Source organism: Pseudophryne corroboree, chromosome 6 (assembly GCF_028390025.1).
Source record: "Pseudophryne corroboree isolate aPseCor3 chromosome 6, aPseCor3.hap2, whole genome shotgun sequence".
Lineage (NCBI taxonomy): Eukaryota > Metazoa > Chordata > Amphibia > Anura > Myobatrachidae > Pseudophryne > Pseudophryne corroboree.
Window position 1 is genome coordinate 143058094 of NC_086449.1, and position 24098 is coordinate 143082191.

At 45.1% G+C, this 24098-nt stretch overlaps 1 protein-coding gene across 1 annotated transcript; it reads right to left on the reverse strand.

Moving 5' to 3' along the window:
- Positions 1–1192: 1192 nt before the first annotated feature.
- On the reverse strand, positions 1193–8407 carry LOC134935059 (interleukin-1 beta-like). Its single transcript, XM_063930362.1, has 7 exons — positions 8351–8407; positions 8180–8234; positions 7815–7860; positions 5204–5423; positions 3494–3673; positions 2878–3017; positions 1193–1686 (listed from the first exon to the last, which is right to left on the reverse strand). Exons 2-7 carry the CDS (start codon positions 8224–8226, stop codon positions 1483–1485), a joined length of 837 nt encoding a protein of 278 aa, XP_063786432.1. The 5' UTR covers positions 8227–8234; positions 8351–8407; the 3' UTR covers positions 1193–1482.
- Between the last annotated feature and the right edge of the window lie 15691 nt (positions 8408–24098).

The window sequence follows — 24098 nt, forward strand, 5'->3', positions numbered from 1 at the left end:
TTACAGACTAGATTTATTATTAGAATTTATACTGGTCTTTTGTGTGTCATTCATAGCTATTCTCTATATTGATTGGAAAGGTGTGTGATTCGTTTAATTGTTTTTAGAATATTTGTGCCTTCCAAATGCTTTCTCTTTGGTGAGTTGTAGTAGCTTTTTGGAATACGTTAGCCACGTTTATATGAATTTCAGTTTGCTATGCAATTTTATTTGCTTTTTTAAAAATGTGCAAATAAGCATATGCCTTACGATTTGGGGAAAACATGTCCATCGTAATCAACATTTCATTTTATGATAACACTCCTCAATCCAGAATACTTCTTCATTCTTGCATTTAAATCCGCAGCATTTTTTATTTGTAAACCCATCAGAAATATAAATGACAGAAACCACAAGAATGATTGGAATTCCCAACATTTTTACTTATACTACTTCAAATCATGTCACAAAAACAGTATTTTTTCCATAAATATTAAAATAATCACAACTCATAAATACAGATAAAATAACGAATTACTGTACAAAGCAACAATTATTGCTATATGAAATACAAATTGCTACAACATCTTATCACATGATATCTATCTATATAAACAGTATATATACATAAGTAGCAAGGTAAATAGGCAAAAACCTCCGTGTATTTAATGGCCCAGCTTCAAAGCAAAAACACAACAAAAGAAGTGTATAGAAAAAGCAAAGAAGTTGCCACTCAAAAGAGACTTGATAAGAACTTATTTAGAATAAAGTGAAGACTCAGCAGCAACGTTTTGCATAATCCAACTCCTTTGTCAAGCTACCGTTAGCTTGAGAATGGAGCAGGATTCTCCGAAACATAGCTGCTGAACCTTCACTTTATTCTAGATCAAGTCCCTTATGATCCGCTTCTTTGCTCTCAAATTCAAAAGAGCAAAAAAGAGCTTACACTACTGACCTAGAGTGTAAAGTTCTGCTTGGGAAGATTGGTGATGTAACAATCACTTAATATATTATTTTAAGTAGGAAATAATGAGGCAACAGTTTGAAGTTTGCTGTCCGGTATACAATACAGTGGGGCAGATGTATTAAGCCTGGAGAAGGCATAAAGAAGTGATAAAGCGGTGATAAGTGCAAGGTGATAATGCACCAGCCAATCAGCTCACAACTGTCAATTTACATATTGGAGCTGATTGGCTGGTACGTTATCACCTTACATTTATCACTTCTTTATGCCTTCTCCAGGCTTAATACATCTGCCCCACTATGTCTATTCTTTGCTCCCTCTCTTTCTATCTATGCTCTATATATCTATATATAAAAATCTTGATAAAGATACTGTGTGTTCTCTGAATGAGAATTTAAACTTTATGAAAGTCATAATTAAACAATTTCTGCTATGTCTGACCAATGACTGAGCATCTGAAGGCCAGTTGTGTAACAGAAGAGACACTGGCTCCTGTGCTGTACATAGTACATACATATAAGTGGTTGGATCTCATACTTTCACAAAATCACAAAATCTCTTATAAACACTTGATCCCCTTGTGGCTTCATTTGCACAAACTGGTGCTCCTGCTGGGACGTGCTAATATACCATCCTGGGAAAGCCACTGATTCAAAGGTGGTGTTGTCACTGGTGTTTTGTGTCTTGTAGAAGAGGAAGGGTAGCAAGTCATTGTTCATTTTTTCTCGAATGTTGGTGACCTCCTAAGAGAAACAGACAAAAGAAGAGTTTAGCTGAGACTCAGAAAAGAATAGACATACTGTATTGTATACCAGACAGAAAACTTCAAACTGTTGACTCATTATTTCCTAATTAGAATAATATATTTAGTGATTGTTGCATCAACAATCTTCCCAAGCAGAACTTTATACTGTAGGTCAGTAGTGTAAGATCTTTTTTGCTCTTTTGCATTCGCTTTCTACCAGGAGTTCTTCACATAGTTTGTCCAAAGCCAAATTACATTTGTGACTCATCGTTCAGTCTTGCAGAGATCATGCGCTTTGAGTCTCTAATGACTTAAAAGGGGAACTCCACTGCTATTTCAAATTAAAATATTCCTAGTAGTTATATATTTTGTGTTTCCTTCCTATACAAAATATAAAAATAAACAATTATTGTACTGTATTTGCAGAGAGAAGGAGTCTGGTTGCAAAATGCTAATAATGCTTATGCTCTGTACACAGATGATCTGATGTAGACTGGTTGTGACCCTGCTAGTCATGCCGTGTTGTATCACCTCTTCTAACTGGTAATTCCAACATCTCTCCACCGAGCACTAAATATACTGATAGAGCAGGATCCCCTCCAGGCCACTGACATTACAGATGTTATGTCTGATTCTGGTTATCTGCATTCAAATTTGTTTACATGGAATCGAGGTCGGATTGGCCCACAGGTGTATAGAGGAATTTTACGGTGCACCACCCCCTGCCTGAGCGCCGCACCTCCTCCTCTAGGGGGTCAGTTACTTGGTGGAGCAGAATCATGGATGAACTTTGGTTTGATTGTATGGAAACTACACCAGGGTTAGACTACCTGCCAATCAAAGTGGGTAGTCCTGCCACACCTTACCCCCTCCTTTATAAAGGAGCCCTGTTCTTTACATGTCCTTTCTAATGTTTGGCCTGTGGTGGCTGGTCACGCCCTCTCCTACTGTCTGGCTACACCCCTTAAGCTTGGTTACCTACAAATGCATTCTCTGGAGGGCCCTTCATGCTCCAGTCTGTCACCAATTGGAATGCAAACGTAGATATGGCATATGTGGCTATGGAAATATAATCAATGCTAGATTTCAAAGTGATTTAAACTGTTTTACATATGCTTTTTTAGGCTTTAAAACAATTAATACCGAAATGCCAATGACGTCTGCAAGAACAGCCATTCCTTTTACTCACCTCCAGGGATAGTACTGGAGTACTGTTAGTATCTTCAGCAATGCAGGATAAAAACAGATTGCGACCAGCAAGACTCAATGTGACTGGACGTTTCTCTTCCACAAGAGGCGCTGAAATGTAGGTGCCCACATTTATCTTTGCTGAAAAGAAGATGAAAAGGTATGTAAATATTTTATAATGCAATATGTTGTGTATATGCAAGTAGGCAATGGAAATGCAATAATTGCATATTTTGTATGTATCAGAGATGTCTATATGGGTTAGGTACGAAAGCCTGTCACTTAGTATGCTGACAGTTTAAGGTAAATATTTTAAACCAATCCATAACCCACCCCTCTCACAGCCTAATCCTAAAAGTCCCATCCCGCAGCCTAACCGTAATTTACCCTCACCCCACAGCCTAATCCTCACACTAGTGCCTAATCCTAACCCCCCCTCATACTTACCTTCGGGGTCCATCCGGATTCTAACTTTTGGGATACTACTGACACATTCTGACTGTCCTGACTGCATCCAGTCTATATGACTGCATGGTTTTATCCAGATATTAAAAATTTACATTAAAAAACAAGTTAATACATCTCTCCCAGCACCTAATGCGTAAGTGATGACTTACCTTCTAGCTCAAGATTCTTCCCTTGTAAAAACAAGGCCACAAGATGCGCGCCCCCTGGAACTTCTTGCAGTGCCAGACACTTCTGTCTGTAGTCTCGAATAATGTGGACAGTTGTTTTACTATATCGGAATTTAGGTGGGGAGGCGTTTAATTCCTCTGTGGTGTTGAAGGTAATTTCTTCTATTGAATGGAAAAGAACAAGTTTAAAATGTTTATCATTTAATTAGTTTCTTGCACATGGACTACATTAAGCTGTGGGGATATATGTGTGTGTGTGTGTGTGTGTGTGTGTGTGTGTGTGTGTGTGTGTGTGTGTGTGTGTGTTGAAAATCAGGTAAAACAATATGAACCACTAAAAGCAGCTCTTGCTGAGTGATTAAACTGTTTGAATTATAGAAGTTATCAGCTTCTTTCACAGTCCTCAACAACATAATATATAGTTACATTTTTAATGAATCCTGAAATTATAATTTATGTCTTTCTTATAACTGAACAGATGAGATCATTGCATGAAGTTATATTTGGTGTGTTGTGTAAAATAAAATGTAAAGATTTTGGAAGGGCAACTATACAATCATTAGGACTTGTTTAATTACACATATAAACTATGGCAGCCTCTTTCAGGCACAGACTGTTAGGCACTGAGCAGTATTAAAAGTTCAAATCCCAGCTCAGGATGAGAAAACCACCAGTGTGATACAGACCTTAAGGGCCCTACACACTGGCAGATAAAATGCACAATATGAACGTTCTTGTTCATTAATGAACGAGAACTCGTTCGTATCGTGCAGTGTGTATGCACCAATGATTAACGATGCGTGGTCCCGCGCTCGTTAATCGTTGGTTCCCCGTCGCTTATGCATGCAGGCCAATATGGACGAGATTGTTAAAATTTGCATGCAGTGCTATGGAGCCGGGGGGAGTGAAGAAACTTCACTCTCCCCATCACTCCCCCCGCGCCGCCGGGTCGGCCGTATCCGCAGTCAGGCAGCTCGGCGGCGGATCGGTAAGTGTGTAGGGACCCTTAGTCAGATATTCAACTTAAAATAAAGTGTATTGTTTAAGACAGGGGCAGATTAAGAGAGGAGGAGACCCATGTGCAGCACCCGCACCCTGTTCCGGGCAGTCTCTGTACTGTGCATACTGCAGGTCTCCAGGAAAAGCTGCACCACATTCCCGGGGATTTGTGCAGCCCTGATGTGGACTCCAGAGAGCCAAATATACTAATGGGATACATGGTGTGTGGTGTGGGCTAGGATCAAGGGGCTTGTGTGCACCATTATCAGTCACTGGTTTAAGATATAATATATATATATATATATATATATATATTGGTAGTACATAGTCATTTAGAAAAAAAAATAGAATCATAAGAGTCCCACTTTAAATATCAAGGGTGGGGCGGTTGGGAGCCTGGGGCTGCAGCGTAGTCCAAAACTAAAATAGGAGAGCCACACCCATCACACCCCCAAATGCTGCAACATCGCTGGCCAGAAGTTACCGTGAAGCCACCAGCGGCACTTCACGGAAACTTCTGGCCGGCAATGCTGCAGCATTTAGGGGTGGCGGTAGGTGTGGTTCCTCTATTTTAGTTTTTAGGTGTTGCAGGCCCAGGCTCCCAACCGCTACTGATCAAGTAGGTGCATTTTTTACGTAGTACCAAACCAAGCTAGATTGTTTAAAGAAATGAGTAACTGCAGGTGAGCTTACCCTCCACTAGGATGTGGTCCAGCAGGTCACTGTCATCGAAAAAGGATTGCTTGTTACATCTTTTTCCTCCCTTCAGCTTTTCCACAACCACCACTAGCATTATCACCTTCTTGAAGGAGTGCAAAGGCTTTTTAGGCTTCCTTATCTCTGGTTTTATTCCAAAACTGCACGATGACCAACTGGTGTGACATGGCGTCCATTCTAAATGCTTCAGACTGGTCTATGCAACAGAATTTACAATATTTAGGATGCTTTTGATGTTGAGAATGTTATTTATTTCAATGTGATCATGATAAAATTCTTAGCTGTTTTTTTGTAAACTCCTAAATAAAAAATACTTATTACAAATAAATGTTTTTAAGAAAATACTTGCAAATCAAGATTCTGTTTTGCATATAGGGGGTAATTCCAAGTTGATCGCAGCAGGAATTTTTTTAGCAGTTGGGCAAAACCATGTGCACTGCAGGGAAAGCGGATATAACATGTGCAAAGAGAGTTAGATTTGGGTGGGTTATTTTGTTTCTGTGCAGGGTAAATACTGGCTGCTTTATTTTTACACTGCAATTTAGATTGCAGATTGAACACACCCCACCGAAATCTAACTCTCTCTGCACATGTTATATCTGCCCCCCCTGCAGTGCACATGGTTTTGCCCAACTGCTAACAAAGTTCCTGCTGCGATCAACTCAGAATTACCCCCATAATTTACAATAAATAATAATAGTGCTTTTCTTCCAAGGGTACTCAGAGTCAGAGGCGTTTCTAGAGAGGAGGGGACCCATGTGCAGAGTCCGTGTGTGGGCCCCCTCCTCTCCTGTACCCGTCACCGCCGCTGTTAGCGCTATCAGCACTGAGACTGGCACAGTGCCAGAGTCTACAGCGCATGCGCAGGACTCCGAAAAATTGGGCGCCGCACCATTTTTTCAGAGTCCTGCGCATGTGCTGTAGACTCTGGCACTGTGCCAGAGCCTCGAGTGCTCAGTGCGCTAACAGTGGCGGTGACGGCTACGGGAGAGGATGGGGCCCACACACAGTCACCGATGGATGCCGGAAAGGTGAGTATAGAAGAAATGTGTGTGGGGTGGGCCCCCCTCTGGACCCAGGGGCCGGTGTGCACCACACACACACTGCACCCATTCTAGATACGCCACTGCTATATATATATATATATATATACACACACACACACACACACACACACACACACACACACACACACATACAGGGTTACTATAAAAGAGATAGACACTTTCAACGTTTTTCAAACACAGCCTGTTAACATGACATTTCGGAGCTGGTTAGATAGTACTTTATCTCCATCCACTTTATTTCTCTTCAAGGTTTAATAAATAGACCCCCTAGTCATAAGAAGGGTACACACAGAGAGATCAGGTGCTTAATTTCTAAGCAATCTGACTAGATTGTTTAGAAATTAAGCACGGGTCTCTCCCGTGTGTATGCCCCATAGCGATAGCAATGCGCTACCCTGCGCGTCATTATCGCCGGTTCTATATTGGCCTAGTAGGGTGAAGTGAGCGTTCCCCCCCCCCCCCGCTCAGCACACATTGCGCTGTGTGCTCAGCGGGGGGAGAGATGTGTGCTGAGCGGCCTGTGCTAGATTGCTTAACACACATCATTCCGTCTGTACCCCCTTATAGAAACTTACAGACATATACTACATATAATAATACTTTAGTTTATATAAAACATGGAATGTGTCTAATTTTTTAGAGCAACCCTGTATTAAAAATATATATTTTTTATATATATATATACATATATATATGCCAAAAAATTGAAGAAGCAGGGAGCGCCAATAGTGCATTAAAAGAGTACAGGAATTTTATTTAAAAAGTCCAAATTGGTAACAAGTAAAACCCGTACCATAAAAGGCGGTCAAACCACCGCTCGTATAACCGGCATATAATTTACCCCACCGTGCGAACGGAATATTCTTAATTCCAAATCCAAACGTCAGACCACGCCCATACGCGTTTCGTCATTCGACTTCGTCAGTAGGCCTGGTCTTTTTTGTTCACAGCAGTTGTATCAATCCTCACAGTTGGGTGTCAGTACTTGCATCGCCTGTAGCAATGCAACTCTTTTAATGCACTATTGGCGCTCCCTGCTTCTTCAATTTTTTGGCAGGACTACCACCCGTCCGGGATCGGGTAACATTGGGGAGGCGACAGCTGGAAATCCCAGAAGTGCGCACTGACAAATCTCTTCCACCAAATAATATTGGCAGTCAGTGAATTTGAGGAACATTGCTCCTAGTTTATCTTTGGACTTGTAGTTCCACGGGACTTTTCATATATATTTATATCTAAAAAAAGCTTTTACCTTGTTATTTGCGCTCATACTATCTGTTTATATATATATATATATATATATATATATATATATATAAACATTTTATTTTATTTTAAAAAATTCTAATCATGACAGGAGTGAATAAGTATTTTGTTTTTGATCAAATTAATAAATTGCTAAATTACTAGATTTTCTTTTTACATAAAAACTATTGTTAAGTTTATCGGAATTGACTAAAATAATATTAATTTGAACTGTATTAATATACATAGTAACACAATTGGCATGTGAAATTTACCTTCATTTCACAAGAGAAGTCAGCATAAAATTGTTCCTGATTTTCACTAAAGATAAAAACAAAAGAACAAAAATGTGAATTTCTTTACATTGCGAAACACAAACATTCTTACATAAACCTTAATAATTCTGCAGTCTAAGGAAGCAACTGAAACGTCCCTGTTGTCACCCCTTATACAAACAAATAAACATTTGTATTATTTTATAAGATGCCTATATTGTCACCTTAAGCCACTGATTTAGACTTTGGCAGCAAGCACATTTATATTTTCTGAGTTTTGCTTCTTTGCACATAAAGATCCCTGCTTCAATCTGCCTCATTATATGTTTCAGCTAATCTTTATATAGAAGAATAAACTGTATTACCTGTAATTATCCATTGAGATAACATTTAATTCAGGAACTTCTGCCATTGTGATATCTGTAGGGAAATAAAATAATTCTTAAATAAATAAGAAAATATAACCACATTTCCCTCCATAACCCATATAGAACATATACTGAAAGTACAAGAGGGACAAGAAAGTCAGTTATTACCTTTTGATGTAAAAAAAAATCAGCAACTCCTCTATAGTAGTCCTTTTCTCCAGGAAGAGCAAATGTGATCTGCTTGTCGCTTCACTTCAGTGGTCTTTATAGGCAATAAGGGGCGTGACAGCAGGATGTTTTAAGCAATGCTGGATTTCACATCCCCCTCCTTCAGTTCAGACACACTAGGTGAACTTTGTACAAAAAAAAAAAAAAATGCTGTCCGGATGTGGGAGTGACGTGGGATTTCTCCAATTTCAGTGATATCACAGTTTATCACAATGCAGATAATATAGATGACATCAACAAATAAATATATACATTTAGAATACTATTAAATGGTGACTGTGTTTCATGATAAAGGGACTCAGGAAAAGTCTGTCATAGTATTATTTCCTGCTGAAATTGTTGAAAACTTTATAATTTAAGGGCCGTACAGATGGGGAGATGTGGGGGGAGATGTGTGCTGTGCGAACTGCCCAGTACACATCTCTCCCCCCACTCAGCGCGATGTGCTGAGCGAGGGGGGGGGGGGACGACACCTTTTTTTTGTAACATTAAATTAGTGTTGCAGACTTTCCGTTTGGCCGTGGTTTTGCAATTTTGCAATTGTTCGCAGTTTTTGCAAATTTTTACTTTTTACAATCCTTACTGAATTACAGTAGCCCCTTAGTACAGGAGAATAATTTACTTATGGAAGGTTAGAGAGGAGAGAGAAAGGGGAGTGGATTTTGCCTCAGGCCCCTTACTGGAAACCAGCATTCCACACATGTTGAAAACTGTATAATTTAAGGGCTGTACACATGGGGAGATGTGGGGGGAGATATGTGCTGAGCGAACCGCTCAGTACACATCTCTCCCTCCACTCAGCACAGCGCGATGTGCTGAGCGAGGGGGGGGGGGACACGGGAATCTAGCACCGGCGATAGAGATGCGCAGGACCATGCATAGCTGTCGCCGGCATCCCTACACACGGAGCAATGTGTTCCTAATTTCTAAACAATCTAGTCAGATTGCTTAGAAATTAAGTGAACTTTGCTCCGTGTGTACCCCCATTAAGCTGTTGCAAATTGTGATGTTACAAGTTAGAAAAATAAGACTATACATCTATAAAAAATATCAATATATCAATAAAAACAGCCCCATTAAAAAATAAACAAAAAAAGTGAGTTTTTCTGTAACTTTGTAAGATTAAACATCGGGGTACGAAATAATTTTATGCACTTTTTTCCGATGTTTCACTGATGTTTATTTACAGGCTATCCAATTAGGATCATCCGTAAAAAAACAGCATTCCTCCAAAAAACATACAGGTTCAGTGAAACGTGTGTGCTTTTGGTAGAAACAACCCTGTTTTTGCATGAAAATGAGGCTGTTTCTGGGTATTTGGTTTTGCCTGCCCGATGCAGGTAACACAAAATCTCCGATAAGCTGTGGCAACCTGCAGTGTCCCATGCCCGTCGCAGCAGCAGCAGGCTGGGACTGCAGTAAATGAGCCGCAGCCTGGGAGCCAGTACTCAGCACTGTGACCCCTGGCTGGGAAGCCATAGTAGCGCTGTGACCCGCATCCCCCCTCTTTCCCCGCCTCCAGCGGTGGTCACATGGCGGGGCAGCGGTTATGTGACCGGGGAGCCGAAGGTGCTGCGTTACCCTGTCTGCACCAGGAGCTGTCAGGAGCCGGCACCCCGGTGTAGTAACAGAAAAACCCTGATAAGACGCAGCTCATTCTGGCTTATCGGGGCTAATAGCATAGCCCTGGGCGATATCATTACATGCAGTAATGTACCGTGGGTAATTGGATATCCCCCTAAGTGTGCTTCTTGGGTAAGTGACGTCTACACCTATCTTTTATGTGATTACTGTAAATAGTGGTTTAGTCATTTATGCTTACCAAAAATGTTTAACTGCTAGCATGTACAAGCTGGTTGTTTGGAGGAGAGAGGTCTGTTCATTTTGTAATCTACTTTATGCGCTCTATAAAAGACTGCGCTATTTCTTCTCAGTGTCGGACTGGAGCAAGAAGGGCCCACCGGGGAAATGCAGTGGTAGGGGCCCATGCTTAAGGGTGTGGCCAGGCAGTAGTGAAGATGTGGCCAACCACCACAGAGTCCAGGCTAACCAGTAGAGAGTGCATAGGCTGGGCCACCATGATAAATATATACAAACACTGCTTGTGCGTGCATGTTAATATAGAAGATTAATAACAGGAGGTGGGCCCACAGGCAGTGGGGCCCAACGGTGGCTTCCCCTGTTCCCCTGTGGACCAGTCCAACCCTGTTTCTTCTTCATTTTTATAATGTTCTAAAGATTTTGTTACAATACTGAAGCAGATATACTACAGCATACCTCCCAACATGACCCTCTCCAGGAGGGACAAAATGCTCTGTTTCTGGACTTTTCTCTTAACTTATGATTGCCGGCACCTGTGTTGAATAGGTTAATGGATAAGAAAGGTGTTTTACACCTCACACCCTTCCATCCTTCCTGTTGGTGTCCCTCAGGGATCTGTCCTTGGCCCCCTTCTGATCTACCTGTACACCTCTTCCCTTGGTGCGCTCATTAACTCCTTTGCCCTTCAATACCACCTCTATGCTGATGACACACAACTCTACCTCTCCTCTCCTGATCTGTCCCCCTCTGTCCTCTCTCAGGTTTCCAGCTGCCTCTCTGCAATCTCCTCCTGGATGTCTGAGCGCTCTCTGAAGCACAACATGGACAAAACTGAACTCATAGACTTCCCCCCATCCAGAGCAACACCCCCGACCAATATCTCAATCATTGTTGACAATACCACCATCTCCCCCGTTCCCCAACTCCGCTGCTTTGGCATCACTCTTGACTCCTCCCTCTCCTTTTCACCCCACATCCAAGCTCTGGCACAATCCTGTCGTTTCCAGCTACGCAACATTGCTCGTATCAGGCCATATCTCTCCCAGAGTGCAACTAAACTCATCATCCACTCACTGGTCATCTCACAACTTGACTACTGCAATGTTCTCCTCACTGGCCTCGCTTGCTACCATCTTGCTCCCCTCCAATCTGTCCTGAACTCCGCAGCTAGGCTTATCTTCCTCTCCCGATGCACCACATCTGCCACTCCCCTTCGACAAAATCTACACTGGCTCCCATTCCCCTACAGAATCCTCTTCAAACTTCTCACTCTCACATACAAGGCCATCTCTAATTCCACTGATCCCTACATCTCCAACCTCCTCTCCCTTCATACTCCCTCCCGCTCCCTACGGTCGACCAATGACCATCGCCTCTCCACCGCCCTGGTCACTGCTTCCCATGCTCGTGTTCAAGACTATGCCCGTGCTGCATCCCTTTAGTGGAACGCACTCCCCCGCTCCATTAGACTCTCCCCGACCTTGCAAAGCTTCAAACGGGCACTAAAAACCCACCTATTCATCAAAGCATACCTTCCTGATGCATAACCTAGTTCTGAGGCCGCTCCTCCATCCCCCTGCCTCATGTCGTGAACATCTCAGCTTTGCTTGCAACTGCCATCACGCAACCTCCCGCTTGCCTGCACCTCTTGTCATCTGTCTGTCACCCCTCCCCACTAGATTGTTAGCTCTTCAGAGCAGGGCCCTCTTTCCTCTTGTTATCTAAGCCCTCATCTCGACACATTTTACTCGCAGCTCTCCCCTACTCAACGACCATCTTTACCTTGCTAGTAAAGGCTCATCTCCATCTATGGCCACCAGCCCCTTGTAGTACGATGATCACTCCATCAATACTTACATCTTAGCTGTGTTATGTCATGAGAATGTGTGGTGCTCTTTGTTACCTGTACTCTATTTCTGTTATGTATTTACTGTAATGCTATGTTTTGTCTCCCTGTACTGTCCTTTGTACGGCGCTGCGAAACACATGTGGCGCCTTATAAATAAAATGTAATAATAATAAGAATAACAACTAATTATATAACAATGAACTCACTCGTAAATTTCTAACTAGCAAATACAATTCCTTTCTAAACATAAATTCATATCCTTAAAAGGTGTAGCTGTATCTGTATTTGTCGTTAAGTTCGTTAACATGCTAATAAGTCTTCAAAAATATGTAGAATTTCTTCTGTTAAGCCCCGTATACACGGGGGAGATGTGTGCTGAGCGATCTAGCACTGACCGCTCATATCACACATCTCTCCCCCCCCCGCTCAGCAATCAGCGCGATGTGTGCTGGGGGGGGCAAGGGGGGGGGGGGGGGGCTCACTTCACCCAGCAGTGAAGTGAGCGATCTACTAGATTTGGCATGCATGCATGCCAAATCTAGAGTCAGCGATAGTGACGTGTGGGGCTGTGCATAGCTATCACTATGGGCATACACACAGAGAGATCCGTGCGTTGGGGCTAATTCAACAAGGAATGCAAAACTGCAAGAATCGCAAAATTTGCGAAAATATGCACGCAACAGTCATGCATGAAGTAAAATCTGAGACAAAAAATACAACTTCTGAGACGTAGCAAAAACTGCGTATACACTACGAAAACTAGGCGTGTAGGGGGCGTACTAAAGGGCTGGACTCGCAAACACTACGAGCAGGGACGTGTTGTGGGCGTATGCAGATTTTAGACAGGCAGGGCATACTCATTTTTTGCAGCTGAATGCACATTTATGGTGTGCACTTTCCTAGTGACTACAGGTCTACCTTAAAATCTGCACAAGCTGACCTCAGTTGTAGAATGTTGGATGTATACTGCAATCATTGCTTCATTACACCCATCTGAAGAAGCTCACACTGCTGATCACAATTCATTTTATTCAGCTGCATTGAAACTTAACAACATGTAAGGGAGCTTTAAACTATTTAACACGTGTATTACTCTAAAATGGGTTCACTACGGCTGGCCGGCGGTCGGGCTCCCGGCGCCCAGCATACCGGCGCCGGGAGCCCGACCGCCGGCTGACCGACAGTGTGGCGAGCGCAAATGAGCCCCTTGCGGGCTCGCTGCGCTCGCCACGCTACGGGCACGGTGGCGCGCTACGCGCGCCACACTATTTTATTCTCCCTCTATGGGGGTCGTGGACCCCCACGAGGGAAAATAAGTGTCGGTATGCCGGCGGTCGGGCTCCCGGCGCCGGTATACTGAGCGCCGGGAGCCCGACCGCCGGTATACAGAAGACCACCCCTCTAAAATATATGTTAGTAACCTAATAATTGTTTAAGTTAATAACGATGCAGGTTTGTCAAGAACACACTTGTTTTCCTACAAACATGTACAATAACATTTACAAGCAAGTTTGTTTGTTTGGTTAATGGCTTTTTGTTTAAAAGCTGAGTTTTTTATGATTTAAAGCAACAAACAATTATCTTCAAAAATCATACCCACATACATGTGTAAGGTTTTTTATTATATTTTTTTCCCCCTGACAAAGAAACATATGTTCAATAACATCACCACAATAATTGTGATTTTGTGGACATTTAAATTATGCACCACTTTTTTGTTTTTTGTTTTTAAATATTTTCACATTAAACAATAACATAAGGAATGTTAATAATAACAAAGAAACATTAATATGTCATGTATGTAAACTTTTAACATAAAAAAATGTTTTTTTCCTTTTTCCGCCTGCGTTTGTGGATTCACCAGCGGAAGTGGCTCGTCTTGCTGTTCGACGCATCCTGTCAGGAGGCATGGTTGGCTCAATGTTATGTGTGGGTAACTGTAAATTGTGACGTCAGAAACCTTTATGCAAAAAATGCGAAGTTTAGTGTACGTTTTTTCGGAAAAAATGCGGATTTTTTTATCTCATCGCAAAATTTGCAAATTTGACAGGTCCACCTTTTTTTTGTAACATTAAATTAGTGTTGCAGATTTTCCGTTTTCGCAATTTTGCAATTGGTCGCAGTTTTGGCCAATTTGTACTTTTTACGATCCTTACTGAATTACAGCATACCTCCCAACATGACCCTCACCAGGAGGGACACAATGCTCTGCTTCTGGACTTTTCTCTTAATCTATGATCGCCAGCACCTGTTTTGTACAAGTTAATGGATAAGAAAGGTGTTTCAGCACAGGTGATGGCAATCATACATTAAGAGGGAAGTCCAGGAGCAGAACATTCTATCCCTCCTGGAGAGGGTCATGTTGGGAGGTATGATTACAGTAGCCCCTTAATTTCTAAATAATTGCTTAGAATTTAAGCATGGAACTCTCCGGATGTGAGTCTAGTACAGGAGAGAGAGAAAGGGGAGTGGATTTTGCCTCAGGCCCCTTACTGGAAACCAGCATTCCACACATCATAAACACCATTGTTAGACTTACAGTATATTATGCCTGAGAGTTCTATATGGGAAACTCCGTTTTGTGAACTAATTCCTGTATATAAAAGGACAACTAAACAAATTTCTATGGTCAGAATACAAATATATTATGTTGTATAAAATCACCACCAGACATCACCCATGTATGTCAATTATCTCAGTATCTGAACATTAGGCAGATATTTATCACAAACACCACCATAAATGGGATTACCACGTGATACATGAGTAGTCCTTAGGTTAAAGATCTATTATCCTCTTATTCAGACTATAGTTACATTACACCCTAGAACATTAGACTAGTACTTGATTCAGTGGAACTACCCAGTCTACCATCTATTATATACTATTTATCTATAAACTAAGGGGCCCTACACACTCGGCGATGCACCGCCGAGGTGCCCGACGGCCGATACGGCCGACGAGCAACCCGGCGGCGGGGGGGCAGTGAAGTTTCTTCACTCCCCACGTCACGCGGCTGCATTGAAGTGCAGGCAAATATGGACGAGATCGTCCATATTGGCCTGCATGCACAGCCGACGGGAGATCAGCGATGAACGAGCGCGGGGCCGCGCATCGTTCATCGCTGGAGTCTCCACACTGAAAGATATGAACGAGTTCTCGTTCATTTATGAATGTCACAAACTGAGGGCTGGTGCTGACCAGGGGGAAACCTCAGTTGTAGGGGCTGAGGTATAGGTGTACCTGGGAGGCAGTACAGGGTTCTTGGACATGCAGGGAACCTTTAGAACAAATGCCCGAAGGCGTGACCACGACAACAAGGGAAAGTTCAAAGGTTTATTAAACACAGTTCAGAGGAATACTGATGACTTGGTACAGGTAACAGGAATCACAGTTCAGAGAAATACTTGGGATCGATGATGGAACACCGATAGTGACTTGGGATCGATGGCGGAACACCGATGGTGACTTGGGATCGATGGCGGAACACCGATGGTGACTTGGGATCGATGGCGGAACACCGATGGAGACTTGGAATCGATGGTGGAACACCGATGGAGACTTGGGATCGATGGCGGAACACCGATGAGGACTTGGGATCGATGGCGGAACACCGATGGTGACTTGGGATTGATGGCGGAACACCGATGGTAACTTGGGATCGATGGCAGAACACTGATGGTGACTTGGGATCGATGGCGGAACACCGATGGTGACTTGGGATCGATGGCAGAACACCGATGGTGACTGGAGATCGATGGTGGAACACCGATGGTTACTGGCAGGGCAGAGCACTGCTGGAAGCTGGTGTCGGTAACTGCCAGTCACAGGATGCAATGATGAGACACTGCAGAGTCAGGCTGTACTGCAGAGAAAGTCCATGGGAGGACTGCACACTGGAATCACTGAAGACAATTGAAGCACTGACCATCTTTCCAGCCCAGGAACAAGATATTTATACCAGCTGGGAAACAGGGATTGGCTGGCTGATTAAGCAGAGTCTAGAGTGCAGCTGCTGGGTAATTAGGTAGAAACCAGAGTGCAGCTGATAGGCTGAAAAGCAACATGTGATGAAAACAAACATGGCTGCACCCATGTTTGAACTTGGAGGGAAAGACTGTTTGTAACTTGCATGTGAGTTTTAACCATGAAGCTGCCAGAATCACAGTGAAGAGTTTTGAGACAATGAGATGCAGCGTGCTGCATGCAGACAGTGCAGATGGAATCCAGGCTTGGAACACTGGGACAGTCTCAGGAGGCATTTGGAAGGTAAATACTGATAAGGAATTACCTGGATCGTGACAGCACCCCCTCCTTTAGGAGTGGCCCCAGGACACTTCTTATAAATTCTTTACCTGAACAAACGGAAGAATCTAGATTGAATCCTGATGAACTTGAACTGGCTGGATCCAGAGGAGACTGTACTGGACCTATGGACGAGACCAGATTGAGTCCAGACAAACTTGAACCGGCTGAGACCGGCGGAGACTTTGGACCGACGGATAGGACTGGATTAGATCCGAAGATGCTGGAGTCGGCTGGAACTAAAGGAGGCTGATCCGGACAGACGGATGGGACCGGATTGGGTCCAGAAAAGCTTGAACCGGCTGGGACCGGAGGAGTCTTTGGATTGATATTCGAATCAGCTGGAACTGAAGGAGTCTTTGGACCTACGGATGGAACCGGATTGAGTCTGGAGACAGTTGAATCAGCTGGAACTGAAGGAGTCAGAATCCGGTTAGAACCGGAATGAGTGGTATCCGAGTGTTCAGTTAGACCATCCTGAACCTGGTCCATGCTGGATGCCAACAGGGTGGTGCTCTCTGAAGACGGCAAACAGGAGTTCATAACTGCATCTGTAGCACAAAAATTTCCATCTGGGAACTTGGCTCTGGATACTTCCCTTGGGGCTGAAACTTTGGTGACCCCTACTGGGGTTGACGAATCAGACACCTCTCTCAGGGTTGTTTTCTCCAGCACCCCTCCTGGGGTTGACAGATCAGAAACTCCTTTTTGAGAAGACTCATATGCCCCTACTAGAGCTTGAACATTGGATACCCCTCCTGGGGTTGCAGAAACGAACGCCCCTTCTTGGGCTGTAGACACAGATGTCCCTTCTTGGGCTTTAGACACAGACGCCCCTTCTTGGGCTTTAGACACAGACGCCCCTTCTTGGGCTGTAGACACAGACGCCCTTCCTTGGGCTGAGGAAAGTTCGGACACTAGGATCTGGTACTGTACCAGATATTTACCGACTGTTTGTGTCCCCTGACGTAGCTGGAGTATATCAGAGGAGGCTGAGGTCACATGACCTGGTTCATCAAAGATGCACCTGAAGGTTGCCACGAAGTCTGTATATGAAGAGAGCAGGGCATCAGACTTCTCCCATAGAGGTGATGCCCAATCGAGGACGGAGCCACTGAGGAGGGAGATGATGTAAGCAACCTTGGTGCGGTCAGTTGGGAAACTGCCAGGTTGTAACTCGAAATATATCTCACACTGATTTAGGAAACCCCGACAGGCTTTTGGGGAACCATCAAACTTGGCAGGTGTCTGTAAATGGAGACAAGGAGCAGAAACGGGAATGGTGGGTGGGGATACCACCAAAGGTACTGTAGTCGGCACACTGGACGCCCCTGAACCACGGAGGGTTACTTGTATTCCATCCAGCCGAGAGGAGAGGTCCTGGAGACAGCGAATCACATGGCCCCGTGTAGCCCCCTGACGTTCAAGGCAGGCTGCAAGTTCTTGCATCGGCCTGGTCGCTTGGACCTGGTCTCCGGCCGGATCCACTGGGTCAGTGCTTACTGTCACAAACTGAGGGCTGGTGCTGACCAGGGGGAAACCTCAGTTGTAGGGGCTGAGGTATAGGTGTACCTTGGAGGCAGTACAGGGTTCTTGGACATGCAGGGAACCTTTAGAACAAATGCCCGAAGGCGTGACCACGACAACAAGGGAAAGTTCAAAGGTTTATTAAACACAGTTCAGAGGAATACTGATGACTTGGTACAGGTAACAGGAATCACAGTTCAGAGAAATACTTGGGATCGATGATGGAACACTGATGGTGACTTGGGATCGATGGCGGAACACCGATGGTGACTTGGGTTCGATGGCGGAACACCGATGGTGACTTGGAATCGATGGCGGAACACCAATGGAGACTTGGGATCGATGGCGGAACACCGATGGAGACTTGGGATCGATGGCGGAACACCGATGGTGACTTGGGATTGATGGCGGAACACCGATGGTAACTTGGGATCGATGGCAGAACACCGATGGTGACTTGGGATCGATGGCGGAACACCGATGGTGACTTAGGATCGATGGCGGAACACCGATGGTGACTGGAGATCGATGGTGGAACACCGATGGTTACTGGCAGGGCAGAGCACTGCTGGAAGCTGGTGTCGGTAACTGCCAGTCACAGGATGCAATGATGAGACACTGCAGAGTCAGGCTGTACTGCAGAGAAAGTCCATGGGAGGACTGCACACTGGAATCACTGAAGACAATTGAAGCACTGACCATCTTTCCAGCCCAGGAACAAGATATTTATACCAGCTGGGAAACAGGGATTGGCTGGCTGATTAAGCAGAGTCTAGAGTGCAGCTGCTGGGTAATTAGGTAGAAACCAGAGTGCAGCTGATAGGCTGAAAAGCAACATGTGATGAAAACAAACATGGCTGCACCCATGTTTGAACTTGGAGGGAAAGACTGTTTGTAACTTGCATGTGAGTTTTCTCTAACGTCCTAAGTGGATGCTGGGGACTCCGTAAGGACCATGGGAATAGCGGCTCCGCAGGAGACTGGGCACAAAGTAAAAAGCTTTAGGACTACCTGGTGTGCACTGGCTCCTCCCCCTATGACCCTCCTCCAAGCCTCAGTTAAGATTTTGTGCCCGAATGAGAAGGGTGCAATCTAGGTGGCTCTCCTGAGCTGCTTAGAGAAAAAGTTTAAAGTAGGTTTTTTACTTTCAGTGAGACCTGCTGGCAACAGGCTCACTGCATCGAGGGACTAAGGGGAGAAGAAGCGAACTCACCTGCGTGCAGAGTGGATTGGGCTTCTTAGGCTACTGGACATTAGCTCCAGAGGGACGATCACAGGCCCAGCCATGGATGGGTCCCGGAGCCGCGCCGCCGTCCCCCTTACAGAGCCAGAAGACTGAAGAGTCCGGAAAATTGGCGGCAGAAGACGTCCTGTCTTCATTAAGGTAGCGCACAGCACCGCAGCTGTGCGCCATTGCTCTCAGCACACTTCACACTCCGGTCACTGAGGGTGCAGGGCGCTGGGGGGGGGCGCCCTGAGACGCAATAGAAATACCTTTTTTTGGCTAAAAATACATCACATATAGCTCCTGGGCTATATGGATGTATTTAACCCCTGCCTAAATTACAATAAAAAAGCGGGAGAAAGGCAGCCGAAAAGGGGGCGGAGCCTATCTCCTCAGCACACTGGCGCCATTTTTTCCTCACAGCTCCGTTGGAGGAAGGCTCCCTGACTCTCCCCTGCAGTCCTGCACTACAGAAACAGGGTAAAACAAGAGAGGGGGGGGGCATAAAATTGGCATATAAAGATATACAGCAGCTATATTAGGGAAAAACACTTATATAAGGTTATCCCTGTATATATATAGCGCTCTGGTGTGTGCTGGCAAACTCTCCCTCTGTCTCCCCAAAGGGCTAGTGGGGTCCTGTCCTCTGTCAGAGCATTCCCTGTGTGTGTGCGGTGTGTCGGTACGTTGTGTCGACATGTATGAGGAGGAAAATGGTGTGGAGGCGGAGCAATTGCCTGTGTTAGTGATGTCACCCTCTAGGGAGTCGACACCTGACTGGATGATCTTATGGAAAGAATTACGTGATAGTGTCAGCACTTTACAAAAGTCTGTTGACGACATGAGACAGCCGGATAATCAGTTAATACCTGTACAGGCGTCTCAAACACCGTCAGGGGCTCTAAAGCGCCCGTTACATCAGGTCGATACAGACACAGACACGGACACTGACTCCAGTGTCGACGGTGAAGAAACAAACGTATTTTCCAGTAGGGCTACACGTTACATGATCACGGCAATGAAGGAGGTTTTGAACATTTCTGATACTACTACAAGTACCACAAAAAAGGGTATTATGTGGGGTGTGAAAAAACTACCCGTAGTTTTTCCTGAATCAGATGAATTAAATGAGGTGTGTGATGAAGCGTGGGTTTCCCCCGATAAAAAACTGCTAATTTCTAAAAAATTATTGGCATTATACCCTTTCCCGCCAGAGGTTAGGGCGCGCTGGGAAACACCCCCTAGGGTGGATAAGGCGCTCACACGCTTATCAAAACAAGTGGCGTTATCTCCTGATACGGCCGCCCTCAAGGAACCAGTGTCACGATCCGGGTATCTGGACGCCATTTCTTACCCATCAGATGCCTCCTAAGGCTGGCTCAGCGCTCCAGCACCGGATCCCATCTGTTATCCTAATGTTCACATTCCTGCATCCTCTCCTGTCTCTCTGAGACGCTGTCACAGTAACGCCATAATACATCTGGCATGGCGTCTCCCGCGGCCTCCGCCGCCGTCCCTGAGCTTCTGCATGCAGAGTGTCAGAGTGGATTACGTCAGCCGCGGCCTCCGCTGTGTCCGCGTGGTTGGATGTGCACTTGTCTGCCTGGCGTCTCCTGTCTCCAGTGGCCGGCGCCGCCATTACTGTTTTCATTACCACATGGATTACAAACCAAACTTCCCTCCAAGTGTCTGCATGGGCGCAGCCATCTTGGATTCTGTCAGCTGATCATTTCCTCCAATCTGTTGTCAGTATTGTTAATCTGCATAATTGCCTAGCCAATCCCTTCCTTGCTGCAGGTATAAATACACTGTGCCTGAGCAAGGAAGGCGTCAGTGCTTTGGTTGTCAAACCTAGTTCCTGTTTGTCTCTCTCCTGTGATTGTCTTCCAGGTTCCAGCTCCTGTCTCAAGACTTCCACCATAGAGACCCGCACCAGCATTCCACCTGCGGTGTAGCCTGACTCTCCGATCCATTTTGGATTCATCTGTTTCCAGCCACAACATTACCTGCTTCCAGCCCAGCTTCCAGCAGAGTACAGCTTCTCTTAAAGGGCCGGTGTCCTTTCTACAGTTTACCACTCTCCACCGGTATTATTATTTCTCCGCTCTCAAACTCTACATTTCATTCATATTGCATCGCTCTCAAGCTTCATTTATTATTTAACTGGTTCCAGCCAGTATCCACTCCGTGCCAACATCTGTCTGGTTCCAACCAGAACCCACAGCAGCTATTTTATTTACAGCAGTCCAGCTTTCCCTGGAACACCAGCTGGTACGATACTGGGCTTTCTTCATTGCTACAGTCGGGCCTGGTAAGGACTTTCCAACTCGCAGATAATAAGAACTGTCTCATACTACCAGAGCTCTGTGGCCCCTGCCACCCTGTAGTACCCAGGAACTGTATTATTTCTCTGCTGATTTTATGTTTCTTTTACTGCTACTGTGATGCATGGAGTTTGTCATAAATAAACATCATTGACTTTTATTCAAGTTGTCGTGGTCACGCCTTCGGGCGGTTATTCTTCATGTTACTTACATGTCCAGGGGTCTGATACAACCTCCCAGGTTCCGGTACATCTCAGCCCCTACAACTGAGGCTGCCTCCCGTCAGCTCAGGCCCTCAGTTGTGACAGTAAGCACTGACCTAATGAATCCAGCCGGAGACCTGGATCAAGCGGCCAGGCCGATGCAGAACTGGCAGCCCGACTAGAACATCAGGAGGCTGCACAGGGCCACATCATCCGCTGTCTCCAGGATCTCTCTACTCGGCTGGATGGGATTCAGACAACTCTCCGTGGATCAGGCGCGTCTGGTGCGTCAACCACAGTGACTCCAGCTATAACCCCACCCACCTTACCCATTTCTGCTCCACGTCTTCATCTTCCAATGCCAGCAAAATTTGACGGATCTCCAAGATTCTGCAGGGGATTTCTCAACCAGTGTGAGATTCAGTTTGAGCTACAACCTGGCAATTTTCCCAGTGACCGTACAAAAATTGCCTACATTATTTCTCTTCTCAGTGGCTCAGCCCTTGATTGGGCATCACCGTTATGGGAGAGGTCCGACACCCTGCTATCTTCTTACACTGCATTCGTGTCAACATTCAGGCGCATCTTCGACGAGCCAGGCCGGGTAACCTCAGCTTCATCCGAGATTCTCCGTTTACGCCAGGGGTCACGTACTGTAGGACAATATCTGATACAGTTCCAGATCCTGGCATCCGAACTGGTCTGGAACGACGAGGCCCTGTATGCTGCATTCTGGCATGGCTTATCTGAGCGTATTAAAGATGAGTTAGCTACCAGAGACTTACCCTCTAAGTTAGATGAGCTAATCTCACTCTGCACGAAAGTTGATTTACGTTTCAGAGAGAGAGCAACTGAGCGTGGAAGATCATCTGCTCCAAAATCTTCTGCTCCTCCTCCTCGCCAACTGTCACCAACTAAAGATGAGCCCATGCAAATTGGCCGTTCCCGTTTAACTCCTGCTGAGCGCCGAAGACGTCTCTCCGAGTCTCTCTGTCTTTATTGTGCGGCTCCGTCTCACACCATTAATGCCTGTCCCCAACGTCCGGGAAACTCCAAATCCTAGCTCGCCAAGGAGAGGGCCGGCTAGGAGTAATGATCTCCTCTCCATCTCCTCAAGATTGTAATCTCCCAGTCTCGCTTCAAGTTGCTCAACGTTATCGGAACGTCATTGCCCTCCTTGATTCCGGAGCAGCTGGGAACTTTATTACCGAAGCCTATGTTAAACGGTGGTCCCTACCCACCGAGAGACTTCCTTCGTCCATTTCTTTAACTGCCGTGGATGGCAGTAAAATTTTTGATGCAGTTATTTCTTTAAGGACTCTACCAGTTCGTCTGAGAGTGGGAGTTCTTCATTCCGAACTTATTTCTTTTTTAGTGATTCCAAGAGCCACACATCCTGTGGTCCTGGGCCTTCCATGGCTCCGTCTTCACAATCCTACAATTGATTGGACAACTACGCAAATCCTGGCATGGGGTTCCTCCTGTGCTGAGACATGTTTGTTTAAAGTATTGCCTGTCTGTTCTTCCTCCCCCAGGTCGTCTGATGTTCCACCTCCTCCATATCAAGATTTCACGGATGTGTTCAGTAAAGCTTCTGCTGATATCCTTCCTCCTCATAGAGAATGGGACTGCCCGATTGATCTCGTTCCAGGGAAGGTTCCACCTCGAGGCCGAACTTATCCGTTGTCTCTGCCTGAGACGCATTCTATGGAGGAATACATTAAAGAGAACCTAGCAAAGGGGTTCATTCGACCTTCTTCTTCTCCAGCCGGCGCAGGCTTCTTTTTTGTAAAGAAGAAAGATGGTGGTCTGCGGCCGTGCATCGACTACAGAGGTTTGAACGACATTACCATCAAGAACCGTTATCCTTTACCCCTGATTACTGAGCTCTTTGACAGAGTTAGCGGAGCTACCATCTTTACAAAGCTGGACTTAAGAGGTGCATACAATCTCATCCGGATCCGTGAGGGTGACGAGTGGAAGACCGCCTTTAACACCCGTGACGGACATTATGAGTACCTCGTCATGCCCTTCGGATTGAGCAATGCTCCAGCTGTCTTCCAGCATTTTGTCAATGAGATCTTCAGAGACATTCTATACCGTCATGTCGTGGTCTATCTAGACGATATCCTCATTTTTGCCAACGATTTAGAGGAACATCGTTTTTGGGTTAAAGAGGTTCTGTCCCGTCTCCGTGTCAATCATCTCTATTGCAAATTAGAGAAATGCGTCTTTGAAGTCAAGTCCATTCCGTTTCTAGGGTACATTGTGTCCGGTTCCGGACTAGAGATGGATCCTGAGAAACTACAAGCAATCCAAAATTGGCCGGTACCCTTAACCCTCAAAGGGGTCCAGAGGTTCTTAGGGTTCGCCAACTATTACCGAAAGTTTATACGAGACTTTTCCACCATTGTGGCGCCTATTACTGCTTTCA